The sequence below is a fragment of the Pan troglodytes genome, chromosome 5, assembly GCF_028858775.2.
Source record: "Pan troglodytes isolate AG18354 chromosome 5, NHGRI_mPanTro3-v2.0_pri, whole genome shotgun sequence".
In the NCBI taxonomy this organism is placed as follows: domain Eukaryota; kingdom Metazoa; phylum Chordata; class Mammalia; order Primates; family Hominidae; genus Pan; species Pan troglodytes.
The window spans coordinates 160,861,866-160,889,003 of record NC_072403.2 but is presented as its reverse complement, the minus strand read 5'-3'; the positions used below and the strand labels follow the sequence as shown (position 1 = coordinate 160,889,003).

General features: G+C 43.1%; 1 protein-coding gene and 1 long non-coding RNA gene across 2 annotated transcripts in view; one reads left to right on the top strand and one right to left on the bottom strand.

The window, feature by feature from the left end:
* Nucleotides 1–27,138, bottom strand: part of UST (uronyl 2-sulfotransferase) — a 332,659-nt gene that overhangs the window by 99,017 nt on the left and 206,504 nt on the right. The window contains exons 4-5 of the mRNA XM_016956447.4: nucleotides 24,107–24,186; nucleotides 13,466–13,619 (exon numbers count right to left, since the gene is read on the bottom strand). Of these exons, the coding sequence (XP_016811936.1) occupies nucleotides 13,466–13,619; nucleotides 24,107–24,186 (234 nt within the window). The remainder of the gene's footprint in view (nucleotides 1–13,465; nucleotides 13,620–24,106; nucleotides 24,187–27,138) is intronic.
* LOC107975352 (uncharacterized) lies at nucleotides 13,298–25,392 on the top strand. Its single transcript, XR_001718825.4, has 3 exons — nucleotides 13,298–13,468; nucleotides 19,014–19,077; nucleotides 25,194–25,392. It is a non-coding gene; the product is annotated as an uncharacterized LOC107975352 (long non-coding RNA).

Below are 27,138 nucleotides of genomic sequence, written 5' to 3'. Positions count from 1 at the left end.
TAAAATTGCAACAACAGCAAACCAAATATCTAGAAATCAACTTAAGAACTGTGCAAGATCTAAATGAAGAAAACTTTAAAACTCTGGAGAGATATAACAGAAGTTCTGAGCAAATGGAAAGGCAAAATACATTCTCAAATAATAAGACTCCACATACAGACGTCAATCCTCCCTACCTTAATCTAAAGCTCAAAGTAAACCCAACACATAGGGTATTCTGGGTATGAATGTGGGGTGGGGGTAGAGGACGGCTGAACAAGCTGATTTTCTTTACTTTCTTTTTTTTTTTTTTTGAGACGGATTCTCACTCTGTCACCCAGGCTGGAGTACAGTGGCGCGATCTTGGCTCACTGCAAGCTCCGCCTCCCGAGTTCACACCATTCTCCTGCCTCAGCCTCCGGAGTAGCTGGGACTACTGGCACCCGCCACCTCGTCCGGCTAATTTTTTTGTATCTTTAGTAGAGACGGGGTTTCACCATGTTAGCCAGGATGGGCTCGATCTCCTGACCTCATGATCCGCCCGCCCTGGCCTCCCAAAGTGCTGGGATTACAGGCGTGAGCCACCACGCCCGACCCTGAACAAGCTGATTTTAAGGTTCCTAAGGAAAAATGAACAAAGACAAAGACCTAGGACAATTGGGGAAAAAGCTGAGTAAAGAGGAAAGACTGGACCCTGCCAGATAATAAATTGTATATATAAATAGTTACTCTATATTATATAATTATACTATTGCATATTATATAATAAAAATATGTATTATGTAATTATACAATAGGTTACAACAGTGTGTATATATATAAATATATAGAATAGTGTTCTGTATATAAAGATACACATTAATGGAACAAAATAAAAGCCAAAAGAAAAAACAGATCCCTCTAAAACCAAGAATTTCTTATATAATAAAGGTGATACTTTAATGAGGAAAACACAAATTATTGTATAAATGGGATAATTCGTTAGCCATCTGGAAAAAAAAGAAACTACATTGATATGTTATACCTGACACCAGAATAAATTTCAGAAGTATTAAAGATTTTAATTTAACATGAATAACAACAAAACTCTAGAAGACACCATGGAGAATATTTTTTATAGTTTCAGAGTTAATAAGATCCTTCTGAGTGTAACACAAAACTCAGAAGCCATAAAAAGAAAAAGGTTGATAAATTTGACCACAAAGAAATAAAATTCTGCATGTAAAAAACATCAGAAAGAAAGTTAAAAGAGATTACTAACTAGGAAAACAATACTTGCAATTTATATCAAAAATAGTGGGCAAATTTCTGTAATTTTCTGAAAAGTTTCTAGAAATCAGAATGTTAGCAAAATGGGCAATGATAAGATGAGAAAGGAAAATACAAATGCCTCTTAAACATGTGAGAAGATGCTCAACTTCACTCATAATGAGAGAAATGCAACTTATCCTACTGACACATAATTTCTCATCTCTCAGCCTGGCAAAGATAAAAACGTATGATGACATGGTGTGCAGGTGAAGGACTGAGGAACTGAATGATGCACAAGATGGACCATGCTCCCGGAATCTGGATACCAGAAATACATGGACATGTCCATTCTGATGTACCCTTGACAGCAGAGTATGAATTGGAAATGTGCTGGAGCCAGATAGTAACAGCTTATGAGAGGCAAATGCCCATCTCTTAACTCTGCTGTATTCAGTGATGTCATGTTCGTAGTTTGAAATCACCATGGTGAGAAGTATTTACACCACAGAAATTGGCAAAGTTACAAAACAACCCCCCACCCCCGCCAGAGGTGGTTATTAAACATTTATGAGCATACCACTACTTATAATTTCTGAAGTCTCTGCCAGTTTAATACCTTAAAAGTGACATATTGCTTTAATTTGCAATTCAAAAATTATAGATGAGGCTGAGCATTTTTAGATTATCTGGAATTTTACTTGTAATTTTTCAATGGGGAATTAGTCTTTTTTTTTTACTGATTTATAAGACTTCTTATATCTTAATATCTTTAAGAATAAATTCTTTGTCATATTTGTAAATATTGTCTCCATTCGATTTGCCTGTTAATGTTGCCTATAATGCCTTTTTGTGAAATAAACTGTTAAATTATCTAAAGACAAATCTAAAATTCATTTCTTTTGTGATTTCTTCCATTGCCTATGTGCTTTGCCATCCTCTAGCTCAGTCACGTCTCCTTCCACAGGATAGACAACTCACAGCCTCCGTGGCTCAGATACACATCCTTCTGATTTCTCACATTTTACCTTTTTAATCCATCTGAATTTATTTGATGTATGTTGGGTTCCTTAACGGTCTGATTTTTCCTACACTATTTACTCATAAACCTATCTTTTCTCTATTGGTGCATGATGCTTTTTTTTCTAACTGAAATTTTATTGAGATAACTGTAAATTCACATGCAGTTGTGAGGCTCTTTGATCAAATAATAATATTATTATTATAATGATGATAGCTAATATTACATTTAAAGATCAGAAAGACATAGGAGTGTTTTAAGCAAGACAATGACAAAGTCAGATACACACTGGACACTTTGATCATGGATTGGAAGAAGATGAACTGGAGACAGGTTGACAGTATCTGGCACATTATAGGTGTTCAGAATATGTTGAAATTGCACATGCAAGTAGGGAAAAGAGGCAAACATCGTTGGAGCTCCACACATCCTCGCATCTGTTATTGGGTGTTTAACAGGGAGCTGTGACGGGTACTGCGAGACAAGATGATATTCTATTATCAAGTTACATTTTAGTTCAAAACATAAGACTTACAGACATGAAATAATTTGAAGGGTTTAAAAAGCAATGTATGAGAATGTAAAAAAGAAATACCTGAGTAATAGTTACCAAGAGAAATAAAGATGAGCGGTCATCAAGGCTGGTTTCGGCTAATTTTATTGCCTTGGTTTAGGACCCTTGTCTTCATCTCACAGGGTTTTTATTAATAGTGATAAGACATAGAATGCCATCGATTATACCTGACATTTATCATCAAAGTTTCCTTTTTAGTTGTTGAACTTGATAACTTTGTCTTATACATCTGCTCTTTCTACAAGTCTTATCCAAGCGGTTAATTACAAAACCCGGAAGTGAGTGAATAATGCTCTGCAGAGGGTAACGGGACAGCCGTCTTACTATAAAAGTCAAACCAGTGTTATTTCACCTCTAATGCAAAGGGAGATGCATATGCAAACTTTTAGCTGAATGTTGATACAATTCCATTGTGTTTTTACTTTGTAATATGAAATGCAGAGCCATTTTTTAGGAGCCAATGCCTTACCCATTAGGCGGCTGGGGCTTCTTGCAGATCGGTGTTTTAAAAGCTTTGCTTGTCATGAAATTGAGTAAGCTTTGGTTAAAATTCTTTCATTCAACTGTGAATATCTGCATGGGTTTAGGATCAGAGAAAAAGCGGTTTGTTCTAGAGGCTGTGTGATTTTGTAGCCAGTTAAGCCCCCACCTGTTCCATTTATTCCTGGCTGCTTTCCCAGAAAGCACATGGGATGAAATCAAACTTCTTATGAAATTTCTGCCAAACCACTTCTACTGGTATCTGAAACACTCATTGGTCAATCAGAAAAGGGAACAAACGTTGTTTGTTACATGTGCTTAGCAAATCTCAATGACTATAAACCAGACCATCACAATGTCCAGACTAGATTATTTATTGTATAACTTGTTCAGGTATTTATTTTTTTTAATATTATAAGGCAAGTTTGAACTTTCAACTGCATTTCAGGAGATTAGGCATCTAAAATACCTGTTTCTATCCAAGCTTATTCTGAAGCTCCAAGATACTTAGCATGGCCTTGGCTCCCCACCTACCCACCTCCTTTTAATAATAAGCTCATGCTAACATCGACATCATGCCCCATGCTTTGGGAAGAAGCCCTCAATATGGTGATAAATGGTCAGACATTCCCTCTTCTTACTTTCCATCCTCCTTATAGTCAAAAGTATTTTAGTCCTGTCCTTCAACTTCCAGCCATTAGAGGGCAAGGCTGCCGCAGCTAACAAATCCTGAGTCTTGTTTTGAGAAGCCTGAGTGAAGCAAGTATTTTTCCAATTACACACTATCTAATTCAATTTACATTTATTAGAAAAACTGCCAGCTATTTCATGTTAATATTGACATTTTCATAAGTACTCGCAATTAGAATTCAAGCTGAGATTCCAACAAATCTCTTAGATGTTTTACACTTACTTTTCCTGTCTTCAGACTTTGCAAAATATTTTGAAGAACACGTTTGGAGATCATTCAGCCTTTGGGGAATTTATACTGTGTATGTAAAACAGCTGGGCAGGGAAAAAAATATTACAAATGGCAAAGCAATTGAGGACAACTATAGAGGCATGCCAACTTCTGCAAAAATAAGTGTGGGGTATAAAATTCAAAATGTTAACAAACTTAAATGGAGCCATTAGTTTTTTACTTTATATAAAACTTCATCCCATAGCTTCTTTCAATAGCAAGCCCTCTGACTGCATTCAGAGAACATTTCCTGACTGCATTTAAAATGTAGTTCTACTCACCCACATCTTTTAATTTAGCATTTACATGTCTTTGTATGAATTGGCCTGCATTTAAAGAATGTCACATGTCTCTTTGAAGAGATGGCAATGGACTCCAAGTGCCTCGTCAACCTAAATAAAAAGATGTCCAGATGCTAAAATATTTTATTTATCAAAGTGCTCATTCTGTTTTACTGTTTAAAGCATGGCTCCCTAAAGTGAGATCTGAAATGTATACTATAATGCACGCCTTGGTTTCTGGATAAGAAATATTATTTACTTCAACTTTAGAAGAAAGTCTGACTTAAGACATTTATAGAATATTCATAAATACAACACATAATATTGCACTATATCATCAAACCTCTTTAATGACATTCATTTGCATATGCCAATGAAAAGCCTAACAAATAAAAATGTCTAAGGGGAAGAAGGCAAATACAGGTTTTTCCAAATGGGCAGAGGATAAGAAGGTAAGGTTCCATAAGGAATTCAGGAGGTGCGTCTCTCAGTGAAAACAGCTCCTGCTAATACAGTCAGGAACGGATACGTTGTTAATTCCTCAGGAGTTCTCAACCTCAGCTACACGTTGGCCTCACTTCTGAAGCTTAAAAAAAAAAAAAAAAAAAAAAATCCCAAAGCCCAGGCTGCACCCTAGACCTATTAAACCAGAACTTTCGGGTGTGGGACCCAGGCATCAGTAGTTTTTAAAGCCTCCACAAGTGGCCAAGGCTGAGAACCACCGCCTTAGTAAATGTTAGCCACCTGCCCCAGTAGGGGTGCAGCGCTGAGCGCCAGCGGCGGGACACAGCTGCAGCAGCTCCGCTGACTCACAGCGAGGGGCGGGGCTCATAGCAGATGAGCTCAGCTGACAGGTGGCCGGCGGATGCACCTGGCTGTGCTCTGGCGGCCCTTGCGGTGCGTGCTCCTGATGGGACCTTGCATGGAGACAGCAGGTCAGGCAAACCTGCCTTGGCAGCCATCAGAGCAGCGTTGCTTCCCCCACAACTGGGACATCTGGAGAAACACTTTACTGTACCCAAGCTCCTCACCTCCCTAAGCCCTCCGCTCCTGCCAAATAGGCGGTTCACCAGAGTGAGCCTCTTGCTCTCAGGCTTTTACACACTTTCTACAGTGTCACTTCACTTGGAACAGTCCCCTCTTGCTGTCCCCAGAGCCTTACTTCTGCTGCATCTTCTTCTACCCCTAAAGACAGCACCCACCTCTCCTCTGTCCGCCTCTCCTTTTCTGGGAAGCCGCTCCCAACAACCCCAACTCTTGCTGGTTTCGTTCCTCCCCGCAATTTTCAGATTGCTAATTTAACACATCCCAGCCAATGACAAGTCCTATATGGCTGCACTGAGCTATTATTAATATCTCCTTGTTGGTATTAAGCTTTTCAAGTTTGGGTCTTCTGTTGCTAACTAGGCGGCAAGCAACTGGAAGCACAACGATGAGTCTTCAATGTCTTTGTAATTGCTCCCTCATTGCTGCCCCTGACCCGACTTGGAGCTGCTCTTTGCACATGGTTGATGTCCCATAAAAACTTGCTCCTTGGTTTATCTTGCACTTGGATCACTGCAGTAGCCTCTGATCTATCTAGCTGGTCTATCCACATCGACTTGAAGCCCTTCTCTACTCTGTATGTTGTAGCCAAAGTGATTCCTCCCACAAAATGTAAAAGATTCAGGATGTCCTGTAAACATGCCTCTTTTGCTTTAAGTCCTTTAGTGCCTCTCCAGGGATCTTTAAGACGGTCTGGGAGGCTCTGTGGTGCCCACCACCTGCCTGCCCACATCACTGCACCCAGCTCTTTCCTTTCTTCCTCAGCTCGCCCTGCTTCAGCTTCCCTGGTTCTTCCTCCGTGCTGTGTTCCCTTCTGCCACAGGGCTTTGTATGTGCCCTATGCCTGGGTGTTCTTCCTTCTCCTCTTTCCCTTCAGATATAGCTCAACCAACACTTCTCTGACTTCCAGACTTGCCAGCTGCCCCATTCAATGCCTGGACAGCGCCATGTCTCTGCATTGTAGGATGCAGCCTACATCCTACATGTAGGATGTGATGCAGCCACTACTTCACATACATCTGTATGCTTTTGGGATGAATGCCTGTCTCCCTGGCAGTCTGTGAGCTCCATGAGGACTGACAGTGTCCATTTTAGCTCAACATTTTATTTCCAGTTCCTACAATAGCTCCTACTCCACAGAAAGTACTAAATCAATGTTTATTGAGTGAATGAACGAATGACGGATGGATTGGTGGATGAGTCACTAGCAGAAGAAAAAAAAAATGTATGACTGGCCACTTAGTTTTGCAGACTAGGGCCAGGAAAGCCATGGTTTGGTGCCACTGCATAGTAGAATGCACAGTGGCAAGCACTTATAAGTGGCATAGCCAAGTGTCAGAATGCCTGTCACACCCATGTCCCCTCCACAGTTCCCTCTCCCCCCTGCTAAGTTGTCCTTGGTGACACTGTGGTAGGCAAAATAATGGACGTCGAAGGTGTCCATATCCTAATCCCTGGGACCTGTGAATATGTTACCTTGTATGGCAAAAAGGACTTTGCAAATGTGAGTACGGTTACAGACCTTGAGAGGAGACACTATGCCGGATTATCGGGGTGAGCCCAATCTAATGACATAAGTCCTTAAAAGTGGAGAGCCCTTTCCAGCTGGGCTAGAGAAATGAGATGGTAGAAGGAGAGGTGTGAAGCATAAGAGGGGCTCAACCCACCGTTGGTGTCTTTGAAGATGGCTAAAGAGAACTGAGAACCCCTGGGCAGCCTGGGCACTGACACTTGGGTGCTGGAAGTGGCTCTAGGTCTCAACAACTTCTGGTTTCCATGTGGCTTAGCTGTGCTGTGGTTCATGTGCTTCCCATGGGGCCTGGCTCTGCCTGGCATTCGTTTCCTAGTCTTCACTGGCCTGCAATCCTTTTGTCTTCATTCCCACAGTTCTCCTGCCCCCTGGCTCCTGATACAGAGGTAACCTGGGTGACTCGTAAGCCCCTTGTAACTAAGGTAGCCTCATGCAAGTTCCCCTTATTTGTGGTTTGATCTTAACCACCACTCAGCCTCTCTGGGATCGCCATCCTGGTTCATAAGAGGGGAATGAGGAGTGCTCATACCTACACCAGGAGAGGCTGTGAGGGCGGACACCCTAACATGAGGCAAAGCATGCTAACCTGCTACACACTACACACATGGCTGCCGTTTGGTGGTAGCACAGGTGGCAGGGGGTAGCATTCTATTCTAGCTCCAAAATCCCTTTGTTGGTCCCTCCTCTCCTCCCTTGCCCCTTCCTTCACCCATCTTGTTTTCTGTTTGCCTGAAACTCCCAGGGATACCCTCAGGTCTTGCTAACCCCCAGAAGTGGCCTTTGGTCCTAAAATCACCTGTGACTCCTGCTTTAGATACACCCAGGACGAATGTATTTCGCAGCGTATCTCTGAAGCTGGGGCTTCCTGGTCCTCCATGCTCCTGGATGGCTTGCCTCAGCCTGGCGGAGCATTCGGCTCTGGCGTGCCTTTCTCGTTACTCCTCGGAGCGGGAGAGTGCGCGTGTATATGACTTTCCAACCCAGGGCCTACAGGAGCTTAGGTTTCCAAGTAAATAAACACAAGACAAATGTATGCCAGCGGGCTGGGATCAAAACACATCTCCAGCTGTTGGGAACACAAAGAGAAGTAGTTTCCTTAGAAACAGGTTCCCGGGGGAAGGAATCTAGTGAGGCAATTTGAGACCACAGCAGAAGCAGACCTGAGGGTTCAGGACCCAGTATGTCCTGAGCCCCAGGAAAACAGCAGCCTCTATGGACTCCCTGAGCAGAGGAGCTCCAGTTCTGGAGGAAAAATGGCCCCTTTAGGTCATGTGGAGCCAGTAACGGAGCCAAGAGGGTGGGAGCGTCAATACTGAAATGTGTTCTGGAGAGTTTTAGCTTCCAAAGCACTTCTGTGTAGAATGCTCAATAGACTCTCCCAACAACCCTGTAATGCAGGCAAAGTAGGTAATATGGTGCCATTGTACAGATGAGACAAGCAAGGTTCACAGAGGCTAAATCCAAGTCACCTAGCTGAGGCAGCTGAGAAGGGAATATAAAGACACCTTATCTTAGGCCCCTGGCTCAGCCTACAATTGGAAGCTAAATTTGAACTAGTTGAAGACCAAGAGCGTAACTTTCTTACCGTCACGTATTTGGAAAACACAGATATTTAGTGAAACACTTAAAAAGCAGACAATCCAAAGCCCTTCTTCATTTTATTTATTTAAGAAAAACAATGCCTTAGAAATAGAGGCAATGCCTGAGGTTTCTTTCGCTCAAAGGACAGTCTCAGCTGGTTGGGACAGAGTGGAAATTTCCACACGCTGGTATTTCATATGTATACTTTCAAAGTTAAAGGACATTCAGAGTCCAAAACTTTCAAGTAGATTAAAATGCATAGCTTTCTAAAAACCTTTGCTGACTCTGGCCAATTTTCAGACTTCTCCAGAATCCAACAGGGCCAACATGATTCACTGAATTCTTTATGAATTAAGGAGCTGTAAATTACACATCTTTTCTTTTAAACATGCATTACTTTCCACACTTTACAGCCAAGCCGAATAAACAGTGTCACAGAGGCAGTGTTCTCTCTGGGAAGATTTTCTCCCTTTTCTTCCTATTCTTCAAATGGAGGATGGCCTAGTGAAGTGGCAATAATGGTTAGGGCAGCAGCCCAATTTGACATTTTTGAGAACTTGATGTGTAACCAGCAGGGTGAAAATGACAGCATAAGAAATCCGCTTTCATGGAAGCTCCAAGATTGGAAAAGGGAGTGGCTTCAGCAGGAATAAGATGTTCTCCCTCATCTGGAGATGACAACAGTTGCTCTTCGTTAGAAAAAGCTTTCCACCATTCATTAAATATGGTCTGTGTGCCAGGTGTTTCCCTACCCTGGAAATAAAGGAGGCTGGACATGAGCTGGAGAAGAGTCTCAGGTGCTGGGATGTGTCCAAGTGTGCCTGGGTTCAGAGGACCCCCACCCCCAAAAAGGAGGCAGCCACCTCCACATTGGGGAGTTTCCAGCTCTGGACAAAAAGAAATGAGCCTGAGACAACTGCCTTTTCACAGTATGGCTGCTAGAAGTTGAACTTGCATCTATGCGAGCACTAATTTATTTAAAAATGATTTTCCAGGAAATGCAAAGGAAGAAGAGTTTGGAAAGAAATAGAAAGTTTGAGAAAAGCTAGTTGTTCCCAGAAAATAAGGTATAGCTATAAGATGCTTGAATATTTGAAAACAAATTGCTGTAACAGCGATGTCTTTGTAAAGATGGAGAGACGATGTTACATCAAATGATTCTGCTTCAAAAGCGTGGGACTCAGCCCAGTCCTCTTCTCCCTTTACCCTTCAGGAACGTAAGGTCTGAGTGGGCAAACAGCACCGAAGTGGAATCAGGAGGTCTGGATTCTCCTCCTGGCAGGGACTTTACCCCACCCCGAATCCCAGGCCCGTTCCCACACCTGTAAAATGAGAGAGTCCTCATCCTCTTTGGGGTTCCTGCAAATCCTAGGATTCCTTTACCCTTTCCATTTTCTTCCAAACCACCCTGCCTCACAAGATGATATTATTTCATCCTCAGAGCAGGCTTGGAGGCAGGCGCTGGCCACTCCCAGCTGTATGCTAAGCAGCTCTGTGAGGCTCAGGGCCAGGGGCAGAACTGCCCGAATTTTGGCAATGGGATAAAGCAAGGGGCTTTAGAGCACTGAGACCTGGAACGACGTGGTAAATCAGCAGACCCATTTCAGGCCAGCAACCAAGACCCTGTGGGCATGCGGTATGCAGGGAAGGGCCTCCGAGGGGAGGGGTGGCCCGCAAGGAGGGGACAGTGGGCTCCTCACAGCTGCCTGCGCCCCGCTGAGACATAAACAACACCCTCTTTTGAGTCAAACAACTGACTACCCAGCCTTTGCCAAAATGAGGACAGACTCTTCTGAAAGGGGGCAATTTTATTTCAAGGGTCTAATGGGACCAAGGAGATGGAATTGAAAGTTTCAGCTATTAAAAAAAGGCAATAGACCGTCTTCTTCCAAATAAACAAACTATCCTTTGAACAAGAAGACAGCCTTCTAACCAGGTCAGGCTGGAACCAGATCATGAAGGGGACACCCCTCCCCCCCACCACCAGGCTCTCCTCTCTTGAATCTGAGCCCCCCGAGTTTCTGCTGTGCTGCTTTGGGAAGCCCAGTGCTTTCCTGCTGGGGCCTTGCCAAGGATCGATCTGATGACCTCATCTGACATAGACCCTTCCCGAACACAGTGCTTACATTTGGAAAGGAGCCCCTACAAATTTCTAAGGGCAGAATTCCAGGGAGGGAAATCTCTCTACAATCTCTCAAGTCACATAACAAAGGCAGTTACCAGCTCTTCAAAAATATAACACTTGCCCCAACTACCAACTTTCAATATTTTATGACCTTTTAAAAAAACTCCAAACCAGGCTGGGCAAGGTGGCTCACACCTGTAATCTCAGCACTTTGGGAGGCTGAGGTGGGTGGATCATTTTAGGTCAGGAGTTCGAGACCAGCCTGGCCAACATGGTGAAACCCCGCCTCTACTAAAAATACAAAAATTAACCAGGCGTGGTGGGAAGCACCTGTAGTCCTAGCTACTGGGGAGGCTGAAGCAGGAGAATCGCTTGAACCCCGGAGGTGGAGGTTGCAGTGAGCAGAGATCTTGCCACTGCACTCCAGCCTGGGCAACAGAGCAAGACTGTGTCTCAAAACAAAAAGAAAAACGAACAAATGGAAACTCCAAACCATAATTTTTTCCCCTCACATTTGCCACCTTTCTCTCTAATGATTGCAGCTTATTATTTGTGTGAGTGTGTGAAAACTGCATTATATGAAATGATTTACAGGATGGCAACAGAAGCTTGACAGAGCGGAAGAAGCTAGAGCATTCCTCTCAACTCTTACATTAATATTTGAAGAGTAGTGTTCATAAGACGTGTTTCTGTATTGTTGGTTTTTTGGCATTTTCTGCTGTCCTTTGGTTCTAACTTTCTTAGCACGAGGATTGAATCAGAACTATGAAAAAATTGTCTGGATTAAATGGAATGTATGCTGTTTTTAAAAGAACATATAGATATATTAATCAAGGTCCAAAACAAATAATAAAGATAGAGAAGACATTATTCTTGTAGTGTTTCTATATTCTGAATACACGTCTCACCAAATAGAAAACATATAGTCATATTCATAACCTATGGTTTTTTATTTTATTTATTTTTAATTATTATTATTATTATTTTTTGAGATGGAGTCTCGGTCTGGCACCTAGGCTGGAGTGCAGTAGCACGATCTTGGCTCACTGCAACCTCTGCCTCCCGGATTCAAAGGATTCTCCTGCCTCAGCCTCCCAATTAGCTGGGATCACAGGCACGCGCCACCATGCTCGGCTAATTTTTGTATTTTTAATAAAGACAGGTTTTCACCATGTTGGCCAGGCTGGTCTCGATCTCCTGGCCTCAAGTGATGCACCTGCCTCGGCCTCCCAAAGTGCTGGGATTACAGGCGTGAGCCACTGCGCCTGGCCTCATAACCTATAAATAAATAGATTAGGGTTTCGCCATAAAAACTAAAAAAAAAATGGGAAAAGCCACTTTTAAAATATATCATCAAAGGAAGAAAATAAAAATAAAAATAAAATCATCAAAATATTTCACTGAAGCCTTAGGTAGTTGATCAAATACTGAAGGTGAGTGGAAAGCCGTGGGTCTGGTGTAGTCGTCTGGCCCTGGCTGAGACACTTAACTTCTCTGTATCTCAGTTTTCTCTACTCTAATCATGGATTTGAAAACATGAACGTGACACTGAGGGGACATCATCCCCAAATGCTCCCAGCCTCTGAACATCCACTTCCATTATGTTTTTAAAATGAGATGAGGAAGCAGCCGTCCTGGCCGTGGCCCTGAGATTCGGTGCTTTTCTCCAGCGGCAAGGCTGCTGCTGACGGCGCATCAGCAGTGGCCTCAGCTCTGGGCGATCTTCCAGCTTTGGGAACAACACCTCTGACTGATCCTCAACACTTCCTTCTTTCCTGCTTGTGCCCGACAACAGCCCAGGATGGGTCAGGGTGAACCCCAAGGGCTCTCTCAGACACAGAGACCGGGATTTCAGCCTCCTGGGCACCAGGCTGTCAGCTCCTCAGTACATGTTTCTCAACACAGGGATGGGAAATGTACCTTTCGTTCTGGTGCTGAAAGAAAGACGCGCAACTCCGCCCTCCGTTTTTGTTACCAACCTCTGTGCTGCGGAAATAATTACTGGGCTCGAGACTAACATCCCTTATGGAGCTGAGGGTCCCAAAACAAGTCCAGAGAAAGCAAACAATTACTGGTGCAATGACAGGGTTCTATCGCGCTGTGGTGGAAAGAACCCAGACTGTGAAGGCAGGAAACCCGAAACAGTCGGTCGCAGTTGCGCCCTTACCTGAGAGGTGACTGTGGCAAATCCCACAACCTTTAGAATCTCAGGATCCTCATCTGAAAACACCTCCCCCTCCCAGAGTGGTCATGGGAACTGAATGGGCTGAGGGATGAGAAGGGGCTCTGCCGCCCTCTAACAGACACCCCCCAACACCTTTGTTCTTCTTAAGCACTACAGTGCTAGTCAGGACTCCTTAGGAAAGACTGTTAACCGCTCTGGGTCCCAAAACCTAGCACTAAAGACAACTGAGCAAAGCAAAATCAGAAAATAATTTGAGGAAATGTTCATTAGGATCTGGGTCACCCGGAACCAGTTTCTCTCGCCAAGACCTCCTTCCTGCGGAAGCACCCTCTCTGCGCCACGCTCCACGGAGGCGCCAAGCAGAAGGCCTGGGAAGGGAAGAGTGAGCCTTCCCTGGTGGAGGGGCCACTCCTCAGGCAGTGGGGAGACCGCCTTTTGCATGCAACAGGACTTACCAGGTAGCGCTCCTCCTGCCTCATGCTGGGGGTGCGGATCATGTGATTTTGTTCCCCTCTCCAGTCTCCAAAGCGACGGAAAAAATAGTTGGATAAGAACCGGTTGACGGGGTCTCTAATGATGTTGATGTAGACAGGCTGGTCTCCTCCAAACCTAACACAAACATTGAGTTCGTTACAACCCATCACTGCAGGAGGAAAACAGAGCCTACTTAGACGACATCTCCCCTCCCCTCTAGGTTAACTTATTGAAAGATGACCTCCTATGCTAAGTTGCCAATGACACGTAATAAGCAAACGGTGTTTCCTGATAGGCATTTTATTATCATGCAGGAAGTGGGGAGGATGATACCTGTTCCAGGTACCTGTTGAGGGGCTGTGAGGACATTTCATAGTATAGCACGGTACAAACCACGCCATTGTGCGTGTTAAGGAAGAGATGGTGTCTAGTTTTCTCACCAGGCTGTAGGTTTCTTGAGGATGGGGGCCACTCTGTATTGGATTTAGAATTTCCAATGGCTAGAACAGAACCCACAGGGACACAATTGGCCCTCGGTGAATGTTTCAGTTGATTGGTAGGTTCTGACTGCCTTGCTGGGTGAGATGGCACTTCCTCTATATTGTAATTCAAACAGTTCCGGGTCAGGTGCTCTGCAGTAAGGGAGTGAATAACAGCCAGTCTTCACTGAGCACTCGCTGTTCACCTTGTTCTAAATACCTCATGTAACCAGCTTGCTGAAGCCCCATAACACGTCAATGGAGTAGAAAAAATAATTATCCTCATTTACACTTGGGGAAACTGAGGCAGGAATAAGGTTCATAACTTGTAGCTGAACTAGGATATGGGTCCAGGCAATCTGGCTCTAGAATCTATGCTCTTAATTATGGAAAAGTGATTTCCGGAGTTGAGGAAATTTTGTGTGGGATATCAAGAATGAAACAAAATTCAACATAATTATCCTCAAGTGATGGCAAGTGGCTTCAGATAAAAATAAAGCAAATAGCCAGGTGTTCCATTTTAATTCCTTCCATGAAAGGATTAGATGAATCCACTAAATCTTGGCCCAAGAACAAGGTCTTCCCGAGGCAAAGTGATGAGATTGGCTGGATTTGTCTTAATGATTCCTTCTTTTTCTCTTTGAACTGCTTGAAAGCAGTAGCCTTGAGGAGTCCAGGGAGAGTGCCCCAGTCTCTGGGCAGAGGTCATGCTCTGGTGACCTCCTGAGGGGCCTGCAGGGTTCTCTAGCCCTATGGCCTTGTGACCTTCTGAGGAACGTGCCTGGACATTCTGACAGGGGTCAGAAAGAACTAAGAGAAAACAAACCGACAGGACCCCGCTCCTGCCTCTCTCCAGCTGGCAGACTCCATTCACCTTTCAAAACCCAGCCTGGAGTCACATCACATCCCTCAGCAATTAATGCCCAACCCAGGGTCCATGCCTCCCTCCTCTGTGCCCCGGGCCCTCTCTCTTGCACTGTGTGGAAATGTGTGCCTCTCCCATCAGACTGTGGGCCTCCTGCAGCCAGGAACGACACGCTCTGGCTCAGTGTGTGGCACACAGTAGGTGCTCAACAAATGATGACCAAATGAAGAAATGAACATCTGAGTGTGTGCCTCTCAGTTGTTAACGTTTCTTCCCATATCATGGGGCTCTGTTGTCAGAGGAAAGTAATAACAAGCCCCTATCCTTTTCTGTGTATGAATTCATATAATGTTGTTCCTGGTTTATCTGCATTTTTAAAAAGAATCTTCAGAGAGAAGCATCCAAAGGAACAACTCTGAGATGGTGGAATTTCAGGCACCAGGACATATGAATGACACCCTGGAGCCCTTAAATACTACCACATTGGAACACACACACTGCTCATGGGTGAGATTAGCCTTGCAATGCAAATCTTGTTGGTTCTCAGAAATACACATTCATGTAACTGGATGAACAACTAACTGGAGTCCCAGGAGTTAGCTGTGCCAACCACCGGCTAACTACGGTACACACCCCAGATTTATCCCCCTTTTAAAATTAAATTGGGTTTCATATCTATGATAAACAGCAACTAAAGTAATAAAGCAAGGTCTAGGAAGACAAGGCTTGCATACCAAATATGCACCTAATTAGACCCTCAAAATTGCTTCATGCTTTTAAAAACCTCAACTGTTCTTTTATGGTCATGTGAAGAATGACTGCTAGTGCTAGTTAGCAGAAATGCCCAATCATGTGAATCCATGCACAGCGTCCCATCAGGAGATGGCTCTCAGCCTCACCACTGCCATCTTTGATCAATGGCGAGAGAAGTAAGGACTGGGAAGTCTTGATGAGCATGGATGACTTGCTCTTGTTTGCACGTTGCAACCCGATGCAAGACTTCCAGAATAATTTTCCAAAATGGAAGTTTTAGATGGCTTAAGAATGTATTGTCAAGTATCAGATAATATAGTAGGCTCTCTCTAGAAGTTTCTAACTATGACAAACAGGTGTCTTGTATATATCTTCCCCTTTGCAGAAGGCAATAATGGTTGCAGGCTGCCAACCCTCTGTACACACAGCTTCCGCCAAATTGGGAATATCTGGGGTGACACGTCCGTTATACAGAAGAGGCCAGAATACCACCATGCTACCATCAGGGACCAGAGCATAGCACATGTCCTAGTGCCTGAGTAGGGAAGCAATTTCCCTACCCTCATTCCGTCTTCTTTCAGCATCAGTTTCTCCTCTAAGTAATTTAAAACTCTGGTCAGAATTTCTGGCTACTATTTATAAAGTCCCTGGGTCACCTGAACCTTTTGCTCACTCATGATTTCATTTTGGGGCTGAGAATGGTTTGTACCCTACCATCCCATACAGTGATTTTTAAAAGCCTTGAGAGAAGATTCCACAACCTCCCTGTGAAGTCCACTGTATCAGTTGAAAAGTCTTTCTTATACTCAGCCAATATTTAACATTTTCCTTTTATGCACATTTCCTTTTGTTTGAACCATTTGACACAAAGGATTTGCGTCTCCTATGCTTTTACAATGCTTAGCCTTTTCAACTTCAATTTTAATTCTTTTAACTTTTTGTTGTTTCTTTCAAACATTCCTTTGGCTTTTATCTTAAGACTTATTTCCCTTCATTTTATAATTTAAAGCTCTAATTTGATCTTTATGGAGCGCTAAAAAATTGTGGTGACTATGGCTGATCACAGCTTCTAAGTAGTGCATACACTAGAGAGTAGAAGAGTCAGGCCATATTTTGTTTTTTGTTCAACAACACACCCTTTTGTCCTTCAGTCACCACAATTACTCCTGCATCTTTGAAGCTCTCTTTTAAGTCATCCTAAAATAGCAGGCATTACCAATTTCTTCGACATTTGTTGACAGATCCCATTCCCCGACTCTATAAGCACTCCTCTGGGCTTCCTTTGGACTCTGCAACTGTGTCGTATTTTTTAAATTTTTACTTATTTTTTTTTGATGAGAAGATGAAGCTCTGCAGCAGGGAATAATTTTCTAGGAAGCATAACTGCATGTTTCTCACTCTGAGAGGCATTTCCAAACACCTCATTCTGAGCATTTTCATCAGCATTGGTCCCACACTGCTACCTCAATCAATTAATCAACCCATCGATAATATTAGTCACCTCTTCAAATTATTAGTCACCTTTGTGTAGTCACAGCTACACAAAGCACTAGGGTAAAAATCTTAGGTATATTTTCATCAAAATTTGAAAGGCATTCTTCCTGAGGTAATAATTATTGCACATATTAAATCAATACTTAAGACCAGAATTATCCCGGAGAATTAAGACTGTTTTGTACTCCAATTATAGTAGAGATTACTGTGATTGGAATCAGTTTTTGAAAGTATCTCCTGTTCTTCTAAGAAATTCTAGTAAAATGTATATATTTGCCCTTTTCATCATTTTAAAGTGTACAATTCAGTGGTATCAAAACATTCACATTGTTGTGAAGTCATCATTATCACCCGTCTCCAAAACGTTTTCACGTTCACAAATGGAAACTCTGCCCATTCAACAAAAAAATCCCTTTTCCTGCTTTCCCCACCCCTGGTAACCACCATTCTGCCAAAAGCCTACCTCCTTTTTAGCCTCTGGCCTGGAAGCAGAGGTTATCTTTGTGCCACTATCTACATTAAAGGGTGAAAAGTACCATAGGCCAGAGGCCCAGGGCTTTGACCCTTGTCAGTGAGGGAGGAAGACACTTTGAAGTGAGAGAAAGGCCATCATGGAAAAGAACAGGACCTTTTGGGGGCAGAGTGAGGAGTGGCTGAGGCGGAGAGGGGTAGAGCTGGCTGTTTATTTTTGAGACGGAGTTTCGCTCTTGTTGCCCAGGCTGGAGTGCAATGGCGTGATCTCGGCTTACTGCAACATCTGCCTCCTGGGTTCAAGCGATTCTCCTGCCACAGTCTCCCAAGTAGTTGGGATTACAGGCGCCCATCACCATGCCCATCTAATTTTTGTATTTTTAGTAGAGATGGGGTTTCGCCGTGTTGGCCAGGCTGGTCTCGAACTCCTGACCTCAAGTGATCCGCCTGCCTCGGCCTCCCAAAGTGCTGGGATTACAGGTGTCAGCCACTGCGCCCAGCCAAGCTGGCTGTTAAAGGGCCCTTTGCTGGAGCCCGTCACAGTAACAAGAGTCCCTGAACGTCCAGTGGGGGCCAGCATGGTGGGGAGGTCTGGCTTCTGTCCTCACACCCCCTGCAGTGGGCACTTCCATCTCCTCTGCCCAGGACTAGACTCCCCCCCGCCCACCATCCATCACAAAACACAAGCAGAAGAGACAGCTGGGCTCTGCTCTCCGGTCTGTCCCAAGGCAGGAGAGATGGAAACATTTGCTGTGAGAAGCTGAGACAAATGGGGAAGGAGGTGGGTAGTTGGGTCAGGGCTCCCACTCACAGAGGAAGATGAATTGACAAGGCATGAAATAAACAGTAAGGAATAATCAGGAAATGAGGGAAAGTCCAGATTATACTCATCCCTGATGGGCCAACACAGCTGGTGGCCCATGCAGCGGCAGAGATCCACTCCCCATAGAGGGAAAAGCAGAAACATGAGGAAGAAAGTGCCAATTTAGGAAGACGAGTCCAGCCAGGGTTCACAAAGGCAAAACCCAGAGAAAACTCGCACTTGTAAATGGAACTTCTGCGCTGTATTTAAGGAGGCAGAGACGGTGTTAACTGCTAATACCGATTTTTACTTTGGTGCTTTCTTCAGAGTTTGCAGTGTCTGTCAAATGATAAGAGATTTGAAGGGCACAGAATTGAAATGGATCACTTGGCTAAGAAGAATAAAAAAGTCAACATTTACAAATAAGATGTGAAAACCAAATTGACTTGTGGAATTAGCAAAGTCTGATTTGTTTTGTTAAATAATGCCATCAGAGGGCAGAGTTTGTTCACAAAAGCTGATACAAAAAACCTGTTCACATCAGTAATTGAGACTTCACTTGTAGGGAAGAGAAAAGGTGTCCAAAATGCACCCCCTTGCACATCACACCCCACTGCTTTTCTGGTGATTGACTAATTTTCACACTGTTTGTTTGTTTTTGCAAGTTACTATTGGCACCGGAACCACCATCTGAGATACAGGAGAAGACAGAAATGGAAGCAAAGGAAGGTGAGGGGGTCATGGCAGAGAAAGGAAGAATGATGTGAAAAAAGGATAAAGGAAGTGGTGGTTTGAAATTATTTAGCATATTGGTGTCTCTCATAATGCATTTGGACTATTTTGACAGCATCAGGTTCTGAGGCAAAGCTTCTTAAGGGTTTCCCTGCAAAAGCACATTTGGAAGGGTGAGGGGCATTGTAGATTGCAAAAATATTTATACCCCCCCCAAAAAATAAAAGCTTAGAAAACAAACAAAATTGGGGGCAGGGGACAGACAAATTTGAATTGTAGTCTGTCGCAAGGCTTTCTAGTGTGTGGATCTAAGATAGATTTGGAGGGATGCTGTTGATGTTGGAAAGTTGATCTTTTTCAGAAACTGCTTCTTAAAGTTAACTCTGAAAACTGAAAAAAAATACCTGAAACCATAGTATGCAAATATTAAAAATCCTACCTAAACATCCTAACAAAGAGAAGCACCTTTTAGGCCAAGGTAGTTTTAACTCAATTCTCCAGATAGTCCAGGTGAAAAACATTTGCCTGGCTTGAATTTCTAGGGAGTTCCACAACTGTGTGCAACAGCAACCCAGTGTGCAAGTCAGGAATCCCCACTGAAGCCTGAGATCTCTGCTGAGAGCTCGCTGTGCATAAGTCCCCGGGCAGGAAACCTTCCCTGAGGCAAAACACCTGATCGGTCTGAACCAATTACTTCCCATCTCTGGATTAATAAAACTAGATATGGTTCCTTCTAACTCTAAAAAAGGAAAAAGAAGAAACAGGACAAGAAGCCTAGAAGGTGAAAAAAAAACGAAGTAGGTCAGCTAGAGAAACACCAAGTGCTCACGGGATCGCATTGTACATGACTCAAGACTGTCTAAATTTCAAGGTAAAAATGCCATCTTTAATGGAATAAAAAAAGAAAGGGCAATTAGCTATGGTATAATGCCTTACCCTTCAAAAGTTCTGACCATTTGTGTGCAAAAAAAGTGTGGGGAGGGAGGCCTGACTTTCATCCTTACAGTCTGCTTGCCAGCAAGTACCGTGCGGCATGTTAACGATGTGTGGAGGATTGGAAATATCAACAATAATATTAGGTTGCAGTGTCAGTTCTTCTCATGGGAACCTCATTATCCTGAAACAAGCAATAGGTCTGTCAGCAGCTGTAAGGGTAGGTTTCTTAAGATGAGCTTCATTATCTTTATAACTTATCAGTCAAAATACATCTAAAAGTTATTTTTTAAAGTATGTTAATATCCTTGGCTTTGCATGGTGGCTCACGCCTGTAATCCCAGCACTTGGGAGGCTGAGGTGGGCAAATCACTTGAGGCCATGAGTTTTGAGGCCAGCCTGGCCAACATGGTGAAACCCCGTCTCCACTAAAAATAGAAAAATTAGCCAGGTGTGGTGGTGCATGCCTGTAATTCCAGCTACTCGGGAGGCTGAGGCAGGAGAATCGCTTGAACTGAGGTTACAGTGAGCTGAGATTGCACCGCTGCACTCCAGCCTGGGCGACAGAGTAAGACTCCATCTCAAAAAAAAGTAATGTCAAAGGCCTCTTAAGAAGTTCCAGCTTAGTTGTTTTTCTCTGTCAATTGCATATTGACAGAGAAATTTTCCTTAAATAAAGCTACTCCCTTAAACAATGAAAAGCTGATTTTTTAATGTCCCATGTTCTATGAGTGGAACAATCATAATCTTGTCATATATTAAAGTTCAACTGATCATTCTCTTCATTTTTATGGAAGGCTGGTAGCTAAGGGCCCAGGCCCTGGTATGTGGGTGTGAAGAGAGGAAGAGGTTGCTCCTGGGGAGTCAGTTCTGGCTTTTTATTGAAAGCAGCAAAGCTGGTCAGGCAGTCGCTTGTTATTTCTGCTTAAAACTCTTGACTGCTGTTCCAGTCCAGTCGTGTCCATCCTGGGTTGCACTGCATCCCTTTCAGTTCCTCTTGGCCCTGCTCTTCTGCTGGTCGCTGTGCTGGGAATGCTCTCCCCCTTCACTTGTCTAAAGCTGACCCATCCCTCACCTCCCCGAAGAAACACCTTCCCAGAGTCCTCATCCCACAGGGAAGTTCCTGCTTCCCACCTCCGCTAGGGGAAGCCCTGTGACCACCCTCTCCTTACATCTGTCACACTTTAATGGAAGAAGAACTTAGAGTCTCCCAAAGGCAAGGAAAACATTTAATGTTGACTGCAGAAGTCCCAGTTCTCATGTAGTGTATAGAAGAGAGAAGGTAATCCATAGACATGTGTTTAATTGAGTAAAATAGAACTGAGGGAGGAGAAGCAGAGCCCAGCCCTGTCCTCAAGGTGTTTCCATAGAAACCGAGTCAGGAGCTGGGCAGTGGGCTCAGCCTGAGACGTCTACAGAATTGCCTTTTTAACTGCCACTCTGAATGTATACAGCATCTGATATGTTTTGGCTCCGTGTCCCCACCCAAATCTCATCTTGAATTGTACATCTGTAATTCCCATGTATTGTGGGAGGGACCTGATGGGAGATAATTTGAATCATGGGGTGGTTTCCCCCATACTGTTCTCGTGGTAGCGAATAAGTCTCGCAAGATATGATGGTTTTATCAGGGATTTCCGCTTTTGCATCTTCCTCATTTTCTCTTGCCGCCACCATGTAAGAAGTGCCTTTCAACTCCTGCCGTGATTCTGAGGCCTCCCCAGCCACGTGGAACTGTAAGTCCAATTAAACCTATTTTTCTTCCCAGTCTTGGATATCAGCAGCATGAAAACGGACCAATACAGCATCCTTCTCTCAGAAGGCCTTTCCTTCACAGGTTCAGAGCATCCCTATATGGTAGGGATGACTGAGAACTGTCCTTGTTTTACAGATGGAAAAATAGAAAACAGAGACCCCCAAGAGGTTGAACAGCTTGCTGAGAATCATGACCAGTTGGGAGGCCAGTTCTGACACCAGAGGTCCTGACGGCCAGGCCAGCACTGTTTTCTGTAGACATGGTATCTTCTAAAAGGCATTTATCATTTTTTTTCCTTTCAGAATTAAATGAAGACTAAACTCCTGTACACGTGTTTGTTGGTAGAGGTCATCACAGAATATGGCCACCATACTGTGATCTGCCAACCCAATTAAGATACTGGCCATGGCTTCTAATTTGTGTTTTACACTGTTCAGAGATAAATATTTAAAATTTGTTGCATTGCAATCTGTTTGGTTGTAAAGATTTGACCTATGAAGCAAGAAGTGTTCATGAATGAGGTTTAAGGATGTCAGGGGTGACTCAGAAGGAAACGCGCTAGAACAGCAAGGATCAGGGAAGCAGCGCTTTTCTCTTTGCAAGTCATAAAATACAATGCCTGAAAGAGCTAATAAGCCTTGTTATCTAATCATGTCTAATAATATGCATGTGGCCTTCTGGAATTAAGAGGCAGGGCACACACCCTGGATAATCCAGTAACAAGCCATTTTATAAATGTGGTTGAAAACACAGTCCTAGCTGCCCAGCACCTGGCCCTGGATTACTGTGGAAAATTTGCAGGAGTCCTGTTACCATCCCAGGAACTCTGGTTATCAGGAAGGCCCAGGAAACTTCAGGGAACACTTGCTTTTAAAGATAAGGCAGCAGCTCCTTTTCTCTGCTTAATAACTTGCTTTACTGAATCTCATTCTTTGCACTTAACTTGCACAGGACCTGCTGCATAGCAGGGAAGTCCTTGGATGGCTGAAATCTTCTTCCAGCCAGGTGGGTTGTCAGGCACCCTGGACCAGAGCAGCAGCTCCTCCAGACCCAGCTCCCTTGGTGCCTCGCCTGCAGGAGCCACTGGGTCAGCACTAACTAGCAGATGTTGCCTGCTGCCCTGGGTCCTTTGGTGCTCTCGTGTGGACCTGCAAGGAACTGTCAACCCCATGTTAAGATGACAGAAGTGCCCGTCAGATGGCTGACAAGGGAGGCCCGGAGGTTCCCAGGCTGGTCTCCAGCAGATCTGCCTCTGGATCCAGTGATCTGTCAGCTATTAGATAGCAGCTGTGTATGCAGACTTGAGCCAGCACAGGGAGAGCAAAACACTGAGGGCCATCAGCAAAGGAGTGAGGCACAGTGACAATCAACCTATGCTAATGAAAGACTGGGGAAGAGGACACTCAGAACCTGAAGCTAGTAATTTAACAAATAGGGAATCTAAACACCTGAATTTGAAGATTTGCATTGTTATCAGAAGACCACAGCTGCTGGAAACAAAAACCAGAATTTTAAATACCTCCCCAGCATCAAACATGTGAGGCTTAGAAAATCAAATGGTTTACAGTCACGCATTGCTTAATGTCAGGGGCACATTCTGAGAAATGCATCATTAGGTGATTTCGTGGTTGTGCAAGCATCATAGAGTACATACACAAACCTCGATGGCACGGCCTACTGCGTATCTATGCTGTAGAGTACAGCCTGTTGCTTCTGGGCTACAAACCTGGACAGCATGTGACTATACTGAATACTGGAGGCAACTGTGACACAATAATAATCATTTGTGTATCTAAACATAGAAAAGATATGGTAAAAATACCATATTATAATCTTATGGATTAATGTATATATGAGGTCTGTCATTGACCAAAATGTCGTGATGTGGCACACGATTGTATTAAAAAGACAGACAGAGGCTGGTACTTTGGATCCTAGAAAATACTCATTACTCTAGCACTAAATTATTTCTAGAGTTCTGTGCAGGTTCAAATTGTACAAAAATGTGCAATAAAATATTTATGCTAAAATACCCATCTCCTGCCTTCTTATTTGTTTCAATACAAAATCTGATTCCTTTTTAAAAAAGAGCTATTAGGTCAAATGGCTTCTCATTAAAAATAATTCCAAGTTTTTATAAGATTTAAGACAGTAGTCTAGGAAGAAATGAAGTTTCTGTTCAAATATTTCAAATTTTGATCCCTCCGTAGCAAAAATAAACGGATTAAAAATGTCTTTTCAAGGGCAATTGCACTGCCTTGTAAATAAAGGTAGATTTCTAAAGTAACTGTTCATTAGAAGAAAATGAAAGAACCATTAAACTGGAAAATGTCTTACCTTGAGAAGTTGAGGAAATGAACATGTCGGGTGAATAAATAGGGTTGTTCGGCAGTACTTATATTTTTAATCAGTTCCATCTATTAAAAAAAGTACAAAATTAGCATATATAGGATCTAATTTACCAAGCCATATTAAGTTAAAGGTTATGTATCCCACTCTTTTTTTTTTTTTTTTTTTTGAGATAGAGTCTCGCTCTGTCGCCCAGGCTGGAGTGCAGTAGCTCGATCTCGGTTCACTGCAAGCTCCGCCTCCCAGGTTCACGCCATTCTCCTGCCTCAGCCTCTCTGAGTAGCTGGGACTACAGGCGCCCGCCACCACGCCCGGCTAATTTTTTGTATTTTTTAGTAGAGACAGGGTTTCACCGTAGTCTCGAACTTTTGACCTCGTGATCCGCCCGCCTCGGCCTCCCAAAGTGCTGGGATTACAAGCGTGAGCCTCCGCGCCTGGCCAATATCCGACTCTTTTTATTCCCACTTATTCCCACTGGACCAGCGGTATAAGTGCAACATTTATCAAGTTTTACATAAGGCTCCTTAGCGAATAAAACAGTGCTATCCAAATTGATAGTCCTGTGTCTCATTTAGTTGATTGTTACCATGAAAGCAACGTGACAGATTAAGTAATTTCGACTGGAGAAATCAGTGTGTTGCTGTACTAAAATGTAAATAAAAGAATGCCTTCTATCCCTTCCTTTAAAGTCAAATCAAGGAAGGAGGTTAGTCATTATCTTATTCTGTAATGATATTATTGGGATATACAAAAATATTGAAACAGGTGCTGCAGAATTTAAAAATGGAATAAAATGAGGTACTACTTCATTCTTGTGCTCCTTGACTATGAAATTTATAAGGAAAATATTCTATAGGAAACACATAAACCCCCAAATGTCTTGGTGTTTTGGTGTGTGGTCATCTGAATTATTTATTTGCAGTTATCAGCAAGGCAAAAAGTAGTTTATATTCATATAAACTAACTTTTATGGCCTTCTGGAACATGTCATGATACAGAAAATGTTTAGTAAAATCTGTTAGAAATTCCAAGCATTCTTATGACTCCCTAACTTTCTGAACTTCTCTTTCCCTAGTTTTTCTGGTTGGCCCCATCAAAACGAACACACTGTGGAATTTTTTAAAAGCACATTGCAGCTTGCTACTTTGGATTAATGTCAGAAGTGCAACATTTCATGTTTTATGAAATAGTTCAAGTTGAAAAACTGGAAACAAAACCAGTCATTCACATGTGAACCGCAGTAGCAACAAGAACAATAAAATAAGAGTCTGGAACTCCAGGTTTGTCTCGAACATGACAGAAAACCCGAGTCTGCCTTGTTCCTTCATGTCTAACACAGGGGCTGACACATATATAAGTGCTCGATAAATATTTGTTCAATGAATTAACTCCAACTAGTACACGCTTTATAGATTATTACACTAGGATCTCAGTGTATAAACCTTGTAATTAGATATTCAAGCTCACAACGATTGAAGGAATGAAATTGAATTTTAAAGGTAAATGACTCGCAGTTCATAAACCCTGTGCTTCTGTTAGTCAGTGGCAGGTATGAGTGAATAATGGTCTGTCTGTCCTCAAGCCTCAGTATAAAAGGAAATTGAATCCTGCCTCTTTATCTACTGTTTATCCTCGACACACCACCTGCAAGTGCTTGTTTTTGGTAGTAAAACTTCCTGCGTGGTCACATTGTTCATTTTGATTTTTGATGCATTTACTAATGGAATTACTGGTTTGGAGACATAACCATAGGTAATTTATCTCTGAGGGTGCCTGCTTGGAAAAATAACTCTTGACTGTGTGTATGTTTAATGTAAAGACCATTAACGCTTTTATCTCTAGGTTATTTTATTCAGATATTTCTCTGCACACAGAAGAGTCATACAAGAAAGCCCCCTAGTACTGTACAAGAAAACTGGAAGAACAGGTCAGAAGGAAAAACGTTTCTTTCACATATTCCACATTAAATTATATTCTCTAAACACATGTCAATGTGTTAAATTTAATGGAAGAATAGTAGTAGTTAGATTTTGAGAACAGTGTCATAATAGTCATAAAGCTGTCTATTTCAGGAGGAAAAAATGGATTAGCAGTGACAATGTATAACTCTTTCTAGACGTATCTTTAAACATAGAATCAAGGTACTAATGCTCGTGTTTATTGTATTAGCACAGTGAAGGCAGAGGGTACATTTCAGCTCTCAGCCGGTTTGATCTTCACAAATTCTAAGACTTTCCTTGTTTCCGGCGACAAGCAGTCATATTCTGAACTCGTTGCTGCCATCGCTTGAGGTCTCTTGCCTGGTCCTCCCCCCATGGCCAGCAGCCTGCCTCTTCCTTCACCTAAATCTTATTTGCAGGAGAGGCATCGGGGGTGACAATGGCACCACCTAAAATCACCAACGAGCCACCTCTCCTCTCCCTGGCTCATGCGGGACCACTCCTGGCCTTTATTCTGATTCCATGGCATAAATTCACTCATCATTCATTGAGTACTTATTAGGCACTGGAGATAAAAACACGAATAAGATGGGTGGGGAGACACATGAAGAAGACAGTGGAATATGTCCTAATGGTGCCCTCAAACTCCACCATGGCCACAAACACACTTAATCCTCACCCATCTTTACTCTTTATCCAGCCTCATCCATCTCTGGACAGTCTGGTTCAGGTTACTGGTGCTCGGCATATTCCCACCTTTGATCCAGCTCTTTCCCGGACTCCCATAATTCAATGGTGTGTTGAGCCATGTGAATTCCACCTGTGCTATTTCCCTCAACTGGCTCTCAGGACCACACATGCTGTGGCCAGCCAAATGAGAGCCCTCCTTGTTCCTTCCTCACACTAAAGCCTGACCAAGTCCAAGCTCCAGTTTAAATTCCCTCTTTTAGAATGTTCTTCTGCTACTCCTTGTGTGTCTAAATACTAACCACTCTTCACCTCTGGCTAAAATATCTACCCCTCCAAGTAGCCTTTCTGGATAGCCCTTTTCATTCAACATCCTTTGATCTCCCCTCTGTA